The 14,659-nt window shown below is 37.1% G+C and overlaps 1 protein-coding gene across 1 annotated transcript; it reads right to left on the bottom strand.

Moving 5' to 3' along the window:
* Positions 1 to 254: 254 nt before the first annotated feature.
* On the bottom strand, positions 255 to 10,783 carry LIN7C (lin-7 cell polarity scaffold C). Its single transcript, XM_028117732.2, has 5 exons — positions 10,732 to 10,783; positions 7,296 to 7,414; positions 6,726 to 6,797; positions 4,408 to 4,617; positions 255 to 3,677 (listed from the first exon to the last, which is right to left on the bottom strand). The coding sequence occupies exons 1-5, from the start codon at positions 10,766 to 10,768 to the stop codon at positions 3,522 to 3,524; spliced, it is 594 nt and encodes a 197-aa protein (XP_027973533.1). The 5' UTR covers positions 10,769 to 10,783; the 3' UTR covers positions 255 to 3,521.
* Positions 10,784 to 14,659: the final 3,876 nt, after the last annotated feature.

Genomic DNA, 14,659 nt, shown 5'->3' with positions numbered 1-14,659 from the left:
AATCCATTTGGGGTTTCTTTCTTTGCCTCCAACTAAAGAATTAAAGTAGAAGCATACTGTTTGCTGATATTTTTAAAAAGTATGTCCAAATACATATTAGTTTGGAAGTTCTTGAAAATTAATGAGCAAGCAATTTGGTTTTCTCCACTATTTAACCATTACAGAACTACAACAACTGCTAAAAAAACACTATTGGAATTCTGGACAATAGAAAGTATAAAACCAGATTGTTAGAAGAGACAACAAAATGTAAGTTAGAAAATTCATAAACATACATTTATTCAGGAAATACAATTACCAGAGTCCTGGATATTTCAGTGATCATTCCACATTATAAAATATTCACAACATATATTCTTTTAAGTCTACACCAAGTCATGCTGATGTTCTTTTCAGAGAAGACATAGCCATTTCTTCTGTTAAATGCTATACTAACCATTTAAATTGTAAACAAAGTACTTGAGCCAAACTACTTAAGTACTTGAGCAAAATAACTAAAAAATTTAGAAGAGGAAGACAATGAGTTTTTAAAACACATCTCAATTATCAAACCCCAAACCAGGTCATTATAATCTAGTATACTATTGGATAAAGTGGCCATATGAAGACAGCACATAATTATCAATGACAGTATTTCTCATCTGCAGCTTTTAAACATGCTTTCTCAACTAATAAACATTTATTTTTGTTAAGTTTTAAAGGCAAAGGGGGCAGAAGGATGACAGACATTAAAATTGTACATTTAAACTATTGGCAGATTAAAAAAAAAGATAAAAGATAAACTGTAATTACTTCCCAAATAAGGAATGCCAAGTATCTTTTATTCCTAAAGAAATTACTAAGATAATCAATTAGTGTATTTGCAGCTACTTAACAGTAGCTATAATTTGAGTTATTCTATTCTGATACTTCCAAACAGAGTCCAGTATAATTAGAGCATTTTATAAAGGGGAAAACAAGTGGTTCTCTACCCTAGATGTCCTTTAGAACCACCTGGAAAGTTTAAAAAAATAAGTATCTGGCCCCACCCTTGGAGATTCTGAACTTACTTGGTATGGAATGGGACTCCTGCAGTACTATTTCTTAAAGCTCTGCAGGGTGTTCTAATGTGCAGCGAAGGCTGAGAATCACTGAATCCACCCGTTTTGAAATACCAAGAAAATAGATGGAAATTGGGTAGTTTATAATTTAGAAATAAAAAACTTATTTACTTATAATGTGCTTAGTTACATTCATGAATCATACATTTATTTATAAGATGACAATTCCCTTCATTCCCTCACTATACCAGGCCACTACTGTACATCTTTGCCACTGAATGACTATATTTTTCTGTGGTCAAGATTTAAAATTCTGGGATACACTGTGAAAGCTCCATTAACAAAAACAAACTACTGCTACTCATGCTCAACAGTAGCAAGCAAAACTACTGTATTTGGCTCCTTTAAGCTATCTTTATTTTAAGAATTATAAATAAGTGCCAACCCACACAACGAACAGATTGTGGATTACTGTAGAAGAAAAAAAAATAGCTTACTCAACTTACTAAGTTTCAACACCAAAAAAGATTGAACTTGGCTGAAAGTTCTGAAACAGCTGAGATACTGAACCGGGAAGCTGTAATTTATAATGAAATGCTGACACGCCCTTGAGAGCTACTACAGCTGTAGCTATACTAAATAAGGTTTTTCAGGATTTACTTACCCTGTAATGCAATACGAGCATAATAATATTACTGTTTTTATATGCACCAATAGCTCTCTTTAATATGTAAAGCTCTACAACAAATACCTCTAATAATTTTACAATTAAATTAAAATAAGTCCATAATTCTTCTATACTACTTTGGTCTCAACATTTTAAAAACATCAATTAATTTTGAAAATACACAATTTAACAACATGATCCTATCAGTACAAGCACGTTTTATAGTGGACTAAAGACACATTCAACCATGCAATCCAGTGTTCAATACCTAAAAGATAAAAAACAATGCTGATTGACTTTTATTCTGAAAATCACTGAAAACTGGAATAATCTTGTAAGACTCACAGTGCTCACAAACATGCAGAAAAAGGTATACATTTCTATTCTTCCTGAAGGAATGTTACAAAATGCCCACTTTTTACACAGGGTCAGTAATTAGGATAAATTCCTTATACATTTCAACCCATTACCTTCTTTTTAGCATCTGTCACTTAAAATTCTTAAAATCCGTACAAATTTTCCTATAAGTTGTGACTGAAAATGAACTTCAGCTCTCAATTTCCATCTTGAAAAAAGACCTCAGTCATAGTCCTACACTACTAGCTGCCTTTCAGTAAAAGAGTGACATCCAGTGGACAAATGAAAGTATCTCTCAGAATTCCCATCATCTGAATCAAAGATCAAATCTCTAAATTCAACCGTCTCAGTATGAATGAGTTCCTACTCATTTTGACTTAAGAGTCTGCAGATTCTTATGAATATATCACCTCGTAATTTCTATGTATCTTAAGTATATCCTTCTATCTTCTTCCTATTTAAAATCAATTATTTTAAGTTGAGCTAGTTAAGAGTGTGTAACTCTTGAGACTAGTGAGGTTAAAAGTATTACTTTTTTGTCTTTGCTTCTGCTATTTACCAGCACAAACTAACTGGCTCATCTCTAGGAATGGAAAAACCAAAATATACGAAATATATTTAAATAAAAATGAACAGCATTAAAAAAATTTGCAAAAGATGAAACCTGAACCTGTTTTTGCATTTGTAATTTATGATATATTGTTGAATATAGATATAATCAGTAATGCCAACAACCAAATTACATCCTCTTGCCTCACTGCTCAATTATGAAAGAATATATATTTTAGCAATGATTGTTTCAGTGTTTAAAAACTTTTATAAATCAGTACAAATGAATATTCATTATACATTATGTTTAAATAAAAGTAAAAAACTTCCACTCTGCTGCGTTATGATTTACCACTGATTATATATATTATGCATGTGTTCAAAGTACAAAATGCAGCAGTGGTGTTAACATTGATAGTGTAATGAACTGCTGTAGCTGAGACTGTTAATGTTTAATTTCTTGGAAACCATAAAGAAATTTTACAAGTTAAAAAAAATAGAGTAAGCAATAAAAGAATTGGAGAACTGTTATTTTTAAATAAGCAGCCAAATGAAGAAAACTTTTTTTTCTAAAAAAAGATTAAGAATGTAAAAGTACATTTTAATATTAAAAAAGCATTTTTAAAAATCTATAACAACTTTATGACAAAATCTGCATTTGAAAAAGGCCTGTAAAAACAGCAGGACAGAATTGCCCTCATCACCTTTCACTTTTTCTTGTCAGAAAAAAGTGTATGCATCTCTGGAACCATAAACAATGTTAAAGTAGGTGTTTATAAAATGGCAAGGAGGACTTCACGGGAAGTTTCTGTTTCTTTTTTACAATCATTGGCATTGCGGCCATCAGTAGGTCACAAGTAAAACTTTCCTAGCTAAAAGCAAAATGGAATATAAAGTTTTGAATTGCATTAGGTCTGTTGCCTGCGTTTCGCTGATCTCATTTTTTCAAAGCGTGACTCCATTTCTTCTAGGACCTTGGGTGTGTATCGTACTACTAATTTAACCTTTCCCTGAGCTGCTTTCAGCAGTTCTACAGCTTTTTCATGATGTTCTCCTTCAACGCTCTAGGAAAAAAAAATAGACATGAACACAAACACAATTAATATTCAGGTTTTGTTAGGTAACTCAAAATACAAAAATGTTTAAAATACATATAAGTAAAAAAGTTTTAATGTTGTATCATCACAACACTACAAACCTATGAGATAATCTGGCTTGTCATTTTAATCAGTGTGAAATTCTCTGCTAAATCATATTCTGTTTATAGTCCAGGAACTGATTTTTAAGTTCCAAATAATTACTCCAAATACCAATCAATTTGCCCTATTATTTCACTAAGTCAGAAGTAAATTAAGCAACTGCTATTCTGTAAGACTAAAATGAGGGCAGACTTCTAATTTAAGGTACTTCCTTAACTACTAGAGAGCTTAATTACTTCATAAAAATCACACTAGGCATTGCTAATTTACAATGGAAAAGAAGCAAAACACACTTAAAATGCCTTAAAAAGTATCACTGTCCTAAAGAGTACTGCCCAGGATTCCCCCAAGGGATTTATTTTTTTAAATAAATTATTTATTTTTATTAACACATAATGTATTATTTGTTTCAAGGGTACAGGTCATCAGTCTTACACAATTCACAGCGGTCATCGTAGCACATACCCTCCCCAAGGGATTTCTAAACTACAGAGCTTCTTTGGTTCCCCCGCACGCAATCTTGTTTCTATAACTCAAATACACCCCCAAGTGGTTACAACGCATTACTACAAATACAAATAAAATTCATCCATACCACTCCATTAACAGAAAGGAGTTGATCTCCTCGCTTGAGGCCCCCATGTCTATCAGCAATTCCACCTGGAATTATTCGAGATATATAGATCGGAGAATTTTGTTCTTTGCCTCCCATAATATTGAATCCAAGGCCTTCTTCTGTTTTTGGTAGCTCAACAACTCGAGGATGAGAATGTCCTTCGCTGGCAGCAAATGCAGCCACAGTAGCCTCAAAGAAAATTTTACATATTTAAAAATGTGATCTTTATTGTTTCAGTTCTTTTGTCTCTTTTTAATTTTTTTTATTTTTTAAAGATTTTATTTATTTATTTGAAAGGGAGACGGAGCAGGGGGAGTGTGAGAGGGAGAAGCAGGCTCCCTGCTGAGCAGGGAACCCAATGCGGGGCCATCCCAGGACCCTGGGATCATGACCTCAGCTGAAGGCAGACGCTCAACCGACTGAGCCACCCAGGTGCCCCTTTTTGTCTCTTTTTTAAAACTACTTTACTTTTGATGTCTGCATGCTCACAAATTCACTGGCAGTTAGGAGGAGAAGGTAAAAGTGAGTGCATGGGGTTTTAGAGATGATGACTAGAAAACATACCCTGGGTCCATGTAGGAGGTATTAAGATTGGTTAGGTCACTCAGGCCACCCAGTGTCCAGAACTTCTGTGCAGCAACAGGCAAGCAGGCTTGCCTGGCAGATGAGCACTGGTGCACATTGAAGAGAAAACTCCTCCCCCAGCATATCAGCAGCCCTAAGCTTTGGGCTGAATAGCCTGGCTCCTTTAGGAGCTTTTGTACAAGACACAACCTACCTACATAATAACCTGTAAGGAGGTAAGTGTTCTTATGCAGTCATTTGGGCTGCTGTACTATCTCTGTACTATATACTAAATAGCTAATTAAAGAAATAATTCAATATTGAGAAAAAGATGGGTACATATAACCGTGAAATTTTTTTGTTGCTTTAGTTAACCACCCAGTTAATACTAAAATCCCACAGAAGATGAAACAGAGTCACATCTTCTTTAAAACTTTCAAATTTAGACTAATCTACACTAATTCTAACGCAAAGCTGAGATTTTTGGTTTCATTCTGCTTTATTTATTTATTTGACAGACACAGCGAGAGAGGGAACACAAGCAGGGGGAGTGGCAGAGGGAGAAGCAGGTCTCCTGCGGAGCAGGGAGCCCGATGGCAGGGCTTGATCCCAGGACCCCGGGATCATAACCTGAGCCAAAGGCAGACACCTAACGACTGAACCACTCAGGCGCCCCGATTTCGTTCTGCTTTTAAAGGTAATGAAATAATCTGGTACCATTTTTCATGATAGATCAGGGTCCCATGAGCAAAAATGGGAAGGAGGAGGAAATCAAGATTTGTTGACTACCACTAGGTTCCAAGGTCTGAAAGAAGCCCTGTTTTACAGATAATAGAACTAAGGCCCAGAAATTCAGTAAGCCATGAAGGTCATAAAATTAAGGAATTTCAAGCCAAGTTTCTATACTTTTATAGCAAATGGTAGATATTTGTTAGGCTTATTTTGAAAACTAACAGAGTATGTTTCAAGCCACACTAAACTGTCTCAAATACAGAGACATTTTTTTACACTCTTCCAAACTATACCCATATGTTTAAGTGTTTATATTCAACAGAGAATCCAATATTTCCTTTTATGGGCCAGTAACTAACAAGGCAAATTTATCTGCTAATGGCTAAGTCTAGTATAACTCACCTAATGCTGATATTAATTTAACAAAACATGATAGACATTGAGGTCAATGCTGGAAATATCGGAGGAAATCACTGGCACAGAAAAGCCCCTAAAATCTGCCACATGCAGCTCTGAAGAGGTAACCTACTAACAACATTTACCCGTATTTGCAGAGTTAAGGTAAAGGAGAAAAGCAAAGAGCAACCTGGGGGAATACCCAGTTCTACCATTTGCTGTTTGTGTGGTTTGAGAAAAATAACCTAATCTAATGTTTCCTCACCAATAAAATCAGAATAATATATACCTCAGAGTTTTGATGAAAATGTATGTAATTAGTGATATAATATGTATATTATATATAACTATGTATTACATGTGTATTATTATATTTGTACAAGTGTATTTTTAATGCATTATCTAAACTGTATGATAAAGTATTTCTTGTAAAGCCAATAAAAAATGTCTTGTCTCTGTATTTGAGACAGTTTAGTGTGGCTTGAAAGATACTCTATGTTAGTTTTCAAAATAAGCCTATCAAATATCTAATAATTACCTATTTTAAACCTCTCGTTTATGACGAATTCTCTCTCTTTTACTAAATAAAAAACCAAAACAACTACCTTTGCAGTTGCATTAGCTCTCACTTCAGGACTGCTACTGATGTCCACAGTCTCGTAGACATGTTCATATACCTGTAAAACCCAAAGTTATCATCATGATTTAAAATCTCAGAATATACCATGTTTGAGTTCTAAGTCAAGTTAATGAGTGCGTTCAAGTTTTAGGCAGTTATGCCATCTCGGTAAAATGTTTTTCTATTAAAAATTCCAAAAAATGAACAGGTACAAAATTCCAGTTATAAAATGAATATGGACATGAAAAGTATAGCATAGGGAATATAATCTTAGTACTGTAATAACATGTCTGGTGATAGATGGGGACTACACTTATTGTGGTGAACACTGAATAATGAACAGAATTGTTGAATCAGTATGTTGTACACCTGAAATTCATATAACATTGCATGTAAATTATACTTCAATAAAAAATTCTCTTCAAAAAATGAGATGGATAGGTTCTAATATTTTACTAAAGTTTGTTTTCTTAAAAACTTCTGAACCCAAATTTCAGAGTATTATCTTACACCTAACTAACTCAAGCTTTTGGTAAATTTAATCCCATTTACTTACCTCTCTTACAGCATTGCAGAATTCACTTTGAAGGACTCTTTGTAAAGCCTGAAGTTTCTGGGGTGGTACCTCTCCACTCCTTTGCAGTTTTTCCAACAACTCAATTGCTCTACAAATATCTAGAGTTAAACAAACATACACTGATAAATAATTTTCTCTGAAGATTCTTTAAATGCCTGTAACAGGATTCAATCCTCAAGGATTAACCAGAAAAATGTAAAATATGGAGAAAAAAAGCATAAGAGCGCGAACTTGTGTGTTTGGTGGGGGGGGATGTGACTACACATAAGAGGGAGGGAATGTAAAATCTGAGAATGCTAAATTTTTATGTAATTAGGAACCTAATGTTGCACACATACAAGATCTGGAAAACAGTATCTTTGAAAGATGGAGGAAAACTGAAAATAAAATACTAAATGTCACAGGAAAGGACAGAGATTCAAATGTGACAGACACATGAACATTGTATTGCTTCAAAACGCTGAGAGTTCTTTCTGGAACTAGTTAGTCAATAAAAATTTATCTATCATTATTAGTAATCAAAGCACAGTGCAAAGACTGTGTGCTAGTGAAATCCCTGTTCACTGCCCAAAGAAAACCACAATTTATATGTGAATATGAACCATTCAATAACAGATACAGTTAGTGGCAGGGACACAGTTAAAACAATGGTATAAAGAAATAAATTAACTGTGGCCTGCTTTCAGCTCATAATCATTAACACAGTCTTTTAATTAATACAACCTCAATCAAATACATATGTTTACAAAATAGAAAAATAAAAAGTTTTGTCAATCTGGCCTCAATATTAGCTGTGTGATCTCTGGCAAGTTACTTAACGTGTGCCCCAGTGTCTCTGCTGTAAAATGGAAATAACAGTACCTTCTTTATAAGAATTACTTGACAACTAAACCAAAAAATGCATGTCTGACATGTAGCGAGCATAAATGTTATGTTACCTGGACGTTAATTAATCATAAGAAATATTAAGGGGCTGTACACATTTACACAAATATATTAAGCATGTTAGGAAATTCTCATTGGGAAGTGTGAGAGTGTTTTATGAATTAAGAAATTTTATAAGATTCAGAGTCAGGTTGGGGAGCCTGGGTGGCTCAGTCGGTTAAGCATCTCCCTTAGGCTCAGGTCATGTTCTCTGGGTCCTGGGATGAGCCTTGAGTCAGGCTCCGCACTCAGTGGGGAGTCTGCTTCTCCCTTTCTCTTTGTCCCACCCCCTCCAACACTCGCCCCTGCCCTGTGCTCCCCCCTCTCTCAACTAAATAAATAAAATCTTTATATTAAAAAAAAAAAAGACTCAGAGTCATGTTTAAAACACTGTTAGTAACTGCCTCTATTTTTTTTTTCTTAACTGTTTTTGTACCCCAGGGGGCTAGAGTACCTATTACTTTATTATTCTCTGCCTCCTTTTAAAAGGAAAAAGCTCTAAAATTTGTTTTATACCCACAAGTCTGGAACTTTACAGAATTAATATGGTCTTCTTTGTGTATGCAACTGCAAAACTAGGAATAAATGTAGTGAAAAAAGAAGTAGATTTTTCAATTTCAGGTAATAAAAGCTTAAACTGATGTTAATCAAATGCAATGGATCAGACTTTCCCCATTCTGATAACCCGTCACTAGGATGACTGGTGAATGGGGACTGTTGGTTCATGGATTATTTTAATTTACAAAGTTATGATATGTAAACTATACAAATATTTCAAATTAACAAAAAATTGAAACTCTTTACTGAACCTAAGCTGTACCTAATACGTGCTCAAATGTATTTCACTGAATCATGTTTTGATTATTTAGAAGACACTCAGGATCTTGATCATATGCACAATTTTATATTGTAGGACTGCTGGGAGTGTTTGTTAATAGAGTTTGTTAAACCGAATTCTAAAGAAACAGCTGAGGTAATCTTTCTTATCCTGCTAAATGGCAACCACTAGTAATTCATCCTACTAAGCTGCTGAGCATTCTATTATAGAACTGAAAAGAACTCTGAAAAAGCAAAAAAGCCATGACTACCAAAACTAAATGCCAGAGGTAAAGTTTCACACTTTGTGCTGCACTTAAAAATACAAAAGATCGCCAACATGTTAGAATCCTACAACTGGCTTTCAAAGAAAAACACCTACTCCTGTTAACAAAGAACAGATCTGTTCCCATCTACAAAGCACAGTGCCATTGTGCTCAGGAGGAATATGTCACAGTGTTAGGCCTAACTTAGTAAGTCTTCCCAGGGTAACTACTCCTCTGTCAAAAATGATGCTTTAATTAATGGTCTGGTGGGCAGGAGGGAAACAATATCATTTATAAAGAGACTTACAAATAGTGAACACCATAAGGAATAAATAATGTTAAGTGAGCATTTGTGTGAAGGTATGAGGAAAGAGGTTTCTCTAAATACAATAATTCCAAAAATATATTTCTTCTTGGGGCAGAAGTTAATATTCAGGCTGTAACCGCAAATGTTAATATTTGCAAGATATTTACAACAGCCACTCTCTATTTCGTTTATTACTAGTACTCAAAAAGTTCAGTTTGTTTTTGATTTACCAAAAACTTCTAATACTGGTGTGTCAAAAGCATGCTTGAAATAAAGGTTTGGGGAAGGAAAGTGTGGAATGCTGAGGACCCTGACAGGAGCATAGCCATATATTTTCACTGGCTCTTCCGTATCCAATTACTCAGCAGAACAGATTTTACTCTCCTTGACAGTCTGCTCTAGAAAGCAAGCAACCAGCCAGTTACCAGTTTTAAGGTTTGTAAAGAGAGAATAAGACTATACGTTCAATATTTTACACCTACCACTATTCCAACTAGTTATGTAACCTTCTTCCCAAGACCAAATCAGCAGGATCATTTTTAAAGGACCTTCTCTGTACGTGGGAGGGGCACCTAGGCCAGGAAATAGCCCAAAACAAACACAAGTGAGGTTGTGGTGAAAATAATGACGGAGTTCGTACGTAAATAAGGATTTTGTGGTAAATGCGCTGTGTGTCCAGGATGTCCGCGATGTGTGAGTGAAGGCGGGCACACCGGATTTGTGCGTGCATAAATAAGGGCAGTGAGTGCAGTCGGTCCGAACTGGGCGTGTGATGTTCGTTTCTGGGGTTGACACGTCTCCGGACGACGCGACTGCTGTGCGCACCAAAGGAGCGCTTAGGCGGCGTGTGTCTGCGAACGCGGACAGGTGGTGTTTAGCTGCGCTGTGTCCCGGCACAGTCCATGTGAACAGGGCAGGGGTCTGAGTATCAGTCAAGGGACCACAGGCACCCTCCGAGGGGCCAGGCACAGCGACTTCGGCGCGAGGGACAGCCTGGATCCGGTCTCGGAGCCTGGGTCGCCCCTCCTCCCCTCCGGCAATACGGCATTCCTTCACCCCCTCCGCCCACCTCGGTCTGGGTCTCGGCCTCGGCCGCACTCACCCCTCTCCAGCCGCACAGGTTCTCCCAGCGCCGCCATCTTCTCCCTTTGCCTGCAGACCCACAGGAAATGACGACATAGGGTGCGGTGGAGGGGCGGGGCTTAGCGGGAGCTGGAAGGGCGACAGATTGACAGCATCGCGAGAGTAGGAGCGGTGGCTCTGAGGGTAGTGGAGGCTACCCGGGAGCGGGCATCTTGGCCTTGGTTTTGCGCAGAACATTCAGCGGTTCCGAGGTTAGCGGATCCCCCGGTCTCCGAAGGTGAAGAAGCACCTTTCCTGACTCTTGCTCCCTAACTCAGACTCAAGCCTTGTCCCGCCCGCTTGGAACTTTTGGCTCCAAGTGGAAGTCTGGATTCTTGTCTTGGCTTGACCATTAATGGCTCTATGAGTCTGGACTTCTTACTTAATCTCCCTTGGCCTCAGTTTTCCTGTTTGTGCGATGAAAGGTGCTATCCCCAAGCTCTTTTCCACTCTTAAACTTTGGGGTTCGGTGACACTGTGTAACGGGATAAATTCTCCTTTTGTGGCAGCATCGCTTTAATTTTAAAAATCAAGGCACGAGTCTTCCCTGCAAATCTGTTTGAGAGTAAGGATGGAAAGTACAAAAAAGCATGAAACACCTGGGTGAGCAAGAGGACAAGGCACTTTGGTGCACAAAGGAACCATTTTAAAAAGCTGATCCAAAATCTTCTGTAAATGAAATATGAAGCAAATTTTCTTAATGCATTACAGATTCTTAGGGCCACTTCTGAAAATTCACGAACCAAGAAAAAATTTAGTATTTAATTTAAATGGAATATTAATTTGCCCAGTATTTAGATCTCACTGACATTTAATCATTTAAGCCATGTCTCTGCTGTTAACTGTGTTAGGTTTGTTCTTTCTTTTCTTTTCTTTTTTTTAAGATTTTATTTATCTATTTGACACAGAGAGAGAGAGAGTACAAGCAGGGGGAGCAGCCAGAGGGAGAGGGAGAAGCATAACAAGGAGCCCCGTGCGCGACTCTATCCCAGGACCCTGGTATTATGACCTGAGCCAAAGGCAGACACGCCCAACCGACTGAGCCACCCAGGCACCCCAGGTGCTTTCAAATACAAGTTTTCAACACTTCATGATAGGATTGTTGTAACAACTTCCTGGTTGTCTCCAGCCCACTCTTTCCATTCAAGTATAATATTTTCTAATGCATCATGAATGTTATCATTACACTCTTTTCCCCTTGAACCCTGATTTCATCATCAAGGGTTTCTGTTCAGAAACTTTGAATGGTACCCCCCATTTCCTATTTCTAAAGACTTGCATACTCTGACCTTTAAGTTATCCATCTAATCTCATTTCTCATTATCCCTCAAGTGCAACCACCCCTCCAGTTGGGGTGATATATTCAAAACCATGTTTATTCTTGCTTCCAAGTCTTCACTTATGTTGTTCTTATATAGAATGCCCTTGTTCATCTCCTCCAGTTCTCCAAACCATATACACCTTCCAAATGAACCCATCCTCCCTGTCTGCTTGAAGAAACACCACTTCTACTAGGCTTCCCTCTCTTCGAAGTGTTCTTCCTTGGTCCCTGATAGTCCTTATACTATGCAATAGCACTTGTGTGCTTATCTTTTACTCATTGTTGTGCCACAAATATTTTCAAGAAATGTTTGCTAAATGTCTAGTGTCTACCAGGTGTCTTGCTAGGCACTGAGAATGTCCCATGGAAAAAGACAAATGCAGACATTGCCCTTATTTCTTCAAATATTTTCGTTTCCTCCAACCTCCAGTTCCTCTCCTTTGATGACCCCACTTTCATGTACATTCCATTGTCTGACACTGTCTTACAGCTCACTAGTACTCTATTCATTTTGTTTTTTTAAACTTTTCTCTGTTTCCTTTTTTTGACATTTAATATTCTCTTAATCCCAATGGTTCATTTTTTGTCTCAGAGGTTATCATTTTTATCTGTAGCAGTTTAGATTTAAGGGTGTGTGTGTGTGTTTCTACATTTCCCATGTCCTTACTTACCATGCCCAATCTTTCCCACAGCTTCTTGAACATATAGAATGCAATTGTAATGACAATTTTAATGTTTTTAATTTTATAATCTGTGCTATTTCTGGTACTGTTTCTATAAACTGATTTTTCTGTTCATTACACTCATAATTTCCTGTTTCTTGCATGACCAGTGAGATATATATGAATGTATAATGCCAGGCATTGTGGAATTTACTTTTTGGGTGCTGGATATTTTTGTATCACTATGAATATTTGAGATTTGTTTTGAAATGCAGATAGGATACTTGAAAACAGTTTTGTCCTTTGAGGCTTGATTTTAAGCTTTGTTAGGTGGAACCAGTTCAGCCTTTTGTGTAGGGCTAATGATGTCCCACTATTGAGTCAATACCCTTCTAAGTTCTTTACCCCATGCCCCGTGAATTATGTGATTCTATTTTGACTGGCAGGAACAGGAACAATTCTCAGTAACTGGGACTGGGGATTATTTGCTCCTTTTGAGTGATCCTTTCCTTGTCCTTGGTAATTTCTTTTTTTTTTTTTAAGGATTTATTTATTTATTTGAGAGGCAGAGAGAGTGCAAGAGTGGGAGGAGGGACAGGGAGAGGGGAGCAGACTACCTGCTGAGTTGGGAGCCTGATGACTGATGACACAGGGCTCAATTTCATGACCCTGAGATCATGACCTGCGCTGAAACAAGAGTTGGACGGTCAACCGGCTGAGCCACCCAGGCACCCCATCCTTGGTAATTTCTTAACATACATAATCATCATAAAATTTCAGAATTCCAGGGATAAGTAGAAAATCCTAAAAGTTTTCAGAGAAAATAAAAAGATTGAAAAGTCATATCCTAAGAATTGGGAATCAGGCCAGTTACAGATCACTAATTATTTAAGCATAGGAAACGAAGAAAAAAAATTTAGGAGCTACTGAGCAGGGAAAATGAGTCAATTAACCATTTGTATTCAATGCACAAAATAAAAGAATCGATTTTAGTATAAGGAGGGATCCCCTAAAATCCCACTCTGTAATTCACAATTCCCTGACTACTGGAGGTGAGAGAGACTAGAGTCCGGCTCCTTCACTTTCCAGAAGAGAGGACTGATTGCTGTCCTGTGTCCCAAAGGAGGCAACTGTGCGCACAAATGAGGCAGAGCTGTTTTGAGTTTTATGCCACTGTCAGGTGATTGACTCATCAGGTTATTAGGACTTACTTCCGAATCAAGAAGTTGCTCTTCCTGTGGAAGAGCTCCTCTTTACCTGTTGTTTCCTCATACTATTTTCTGCCTCAGAGATGGAAAGGAAAACTCAGACTTAGAATAGGAACTCTGAGTGAAGATAAATCCCAGTGAAAGCTAAATTATGCAAATTTTGTCTTCATACGAGGAATCGAAGTCCTAAGGAGGCTGCCAGGTTATGAAAGCTTTCCTAACCCAAGACCTTGCAAATACAATGTACTAAGACAGCATCAAGTCAGAGAAGGAGGGAGTAGGTGGAGGAAATTGGGAGTAGGAGACTGTCTAGAGACGGAAAATGGAACATGGAAAGTAACCTGAGGAAGCCAGACACACCAAGTGGAATGGTTTGCTATTATTTTCACATTTTATTGTTTTATTGCCAGTTGAACTATGCACAGATAAGCACTACTGTACACGATAGATACGGAAAAACAGTTATGTCTTAGTACAGAGTACAATACCGCTCTTAAGTGAAGGGTTCTATCAGGACAATGAAAGTCCCCATTTTCTTTCTTTTTCTAACAGAGTTCCTGTAATATACTACTCCTCAGTAAGTAAAATTTTAGATAAGTGGCTTCCTTTATTTGAAGTGAATGATGTTGTCAAATGTGAAATAGCCTACATGTTTAAATAAACTAAACAATATATAAAAACACTAGTCTCATCAATTCAACACAACCATATGGGGAA

This window comes from Eumetopias jubatus, unplaced genomic scaffold (assembly GCF_037043125.1).
Source record: "Eumetopias jubatus isolate StellerSeaLion01/CBP00866 unplaced genomic scaffold, mEumJub1_p1.0 scaffold_13, whole genome shotgun sequence".
In the NCBI taxonomy this organism is placed as follows: domain Eukaryota; kingdom Metazoa; phylum Chordata; class Mammalia; order Carnivora; family Otariidae; genus Eumetopias; species Eumetopias jubatus.
Note: the sequence above shows the minus strand (reverse complement) of the source record. Positions and strands in the feature narration are given on the sequence as shown.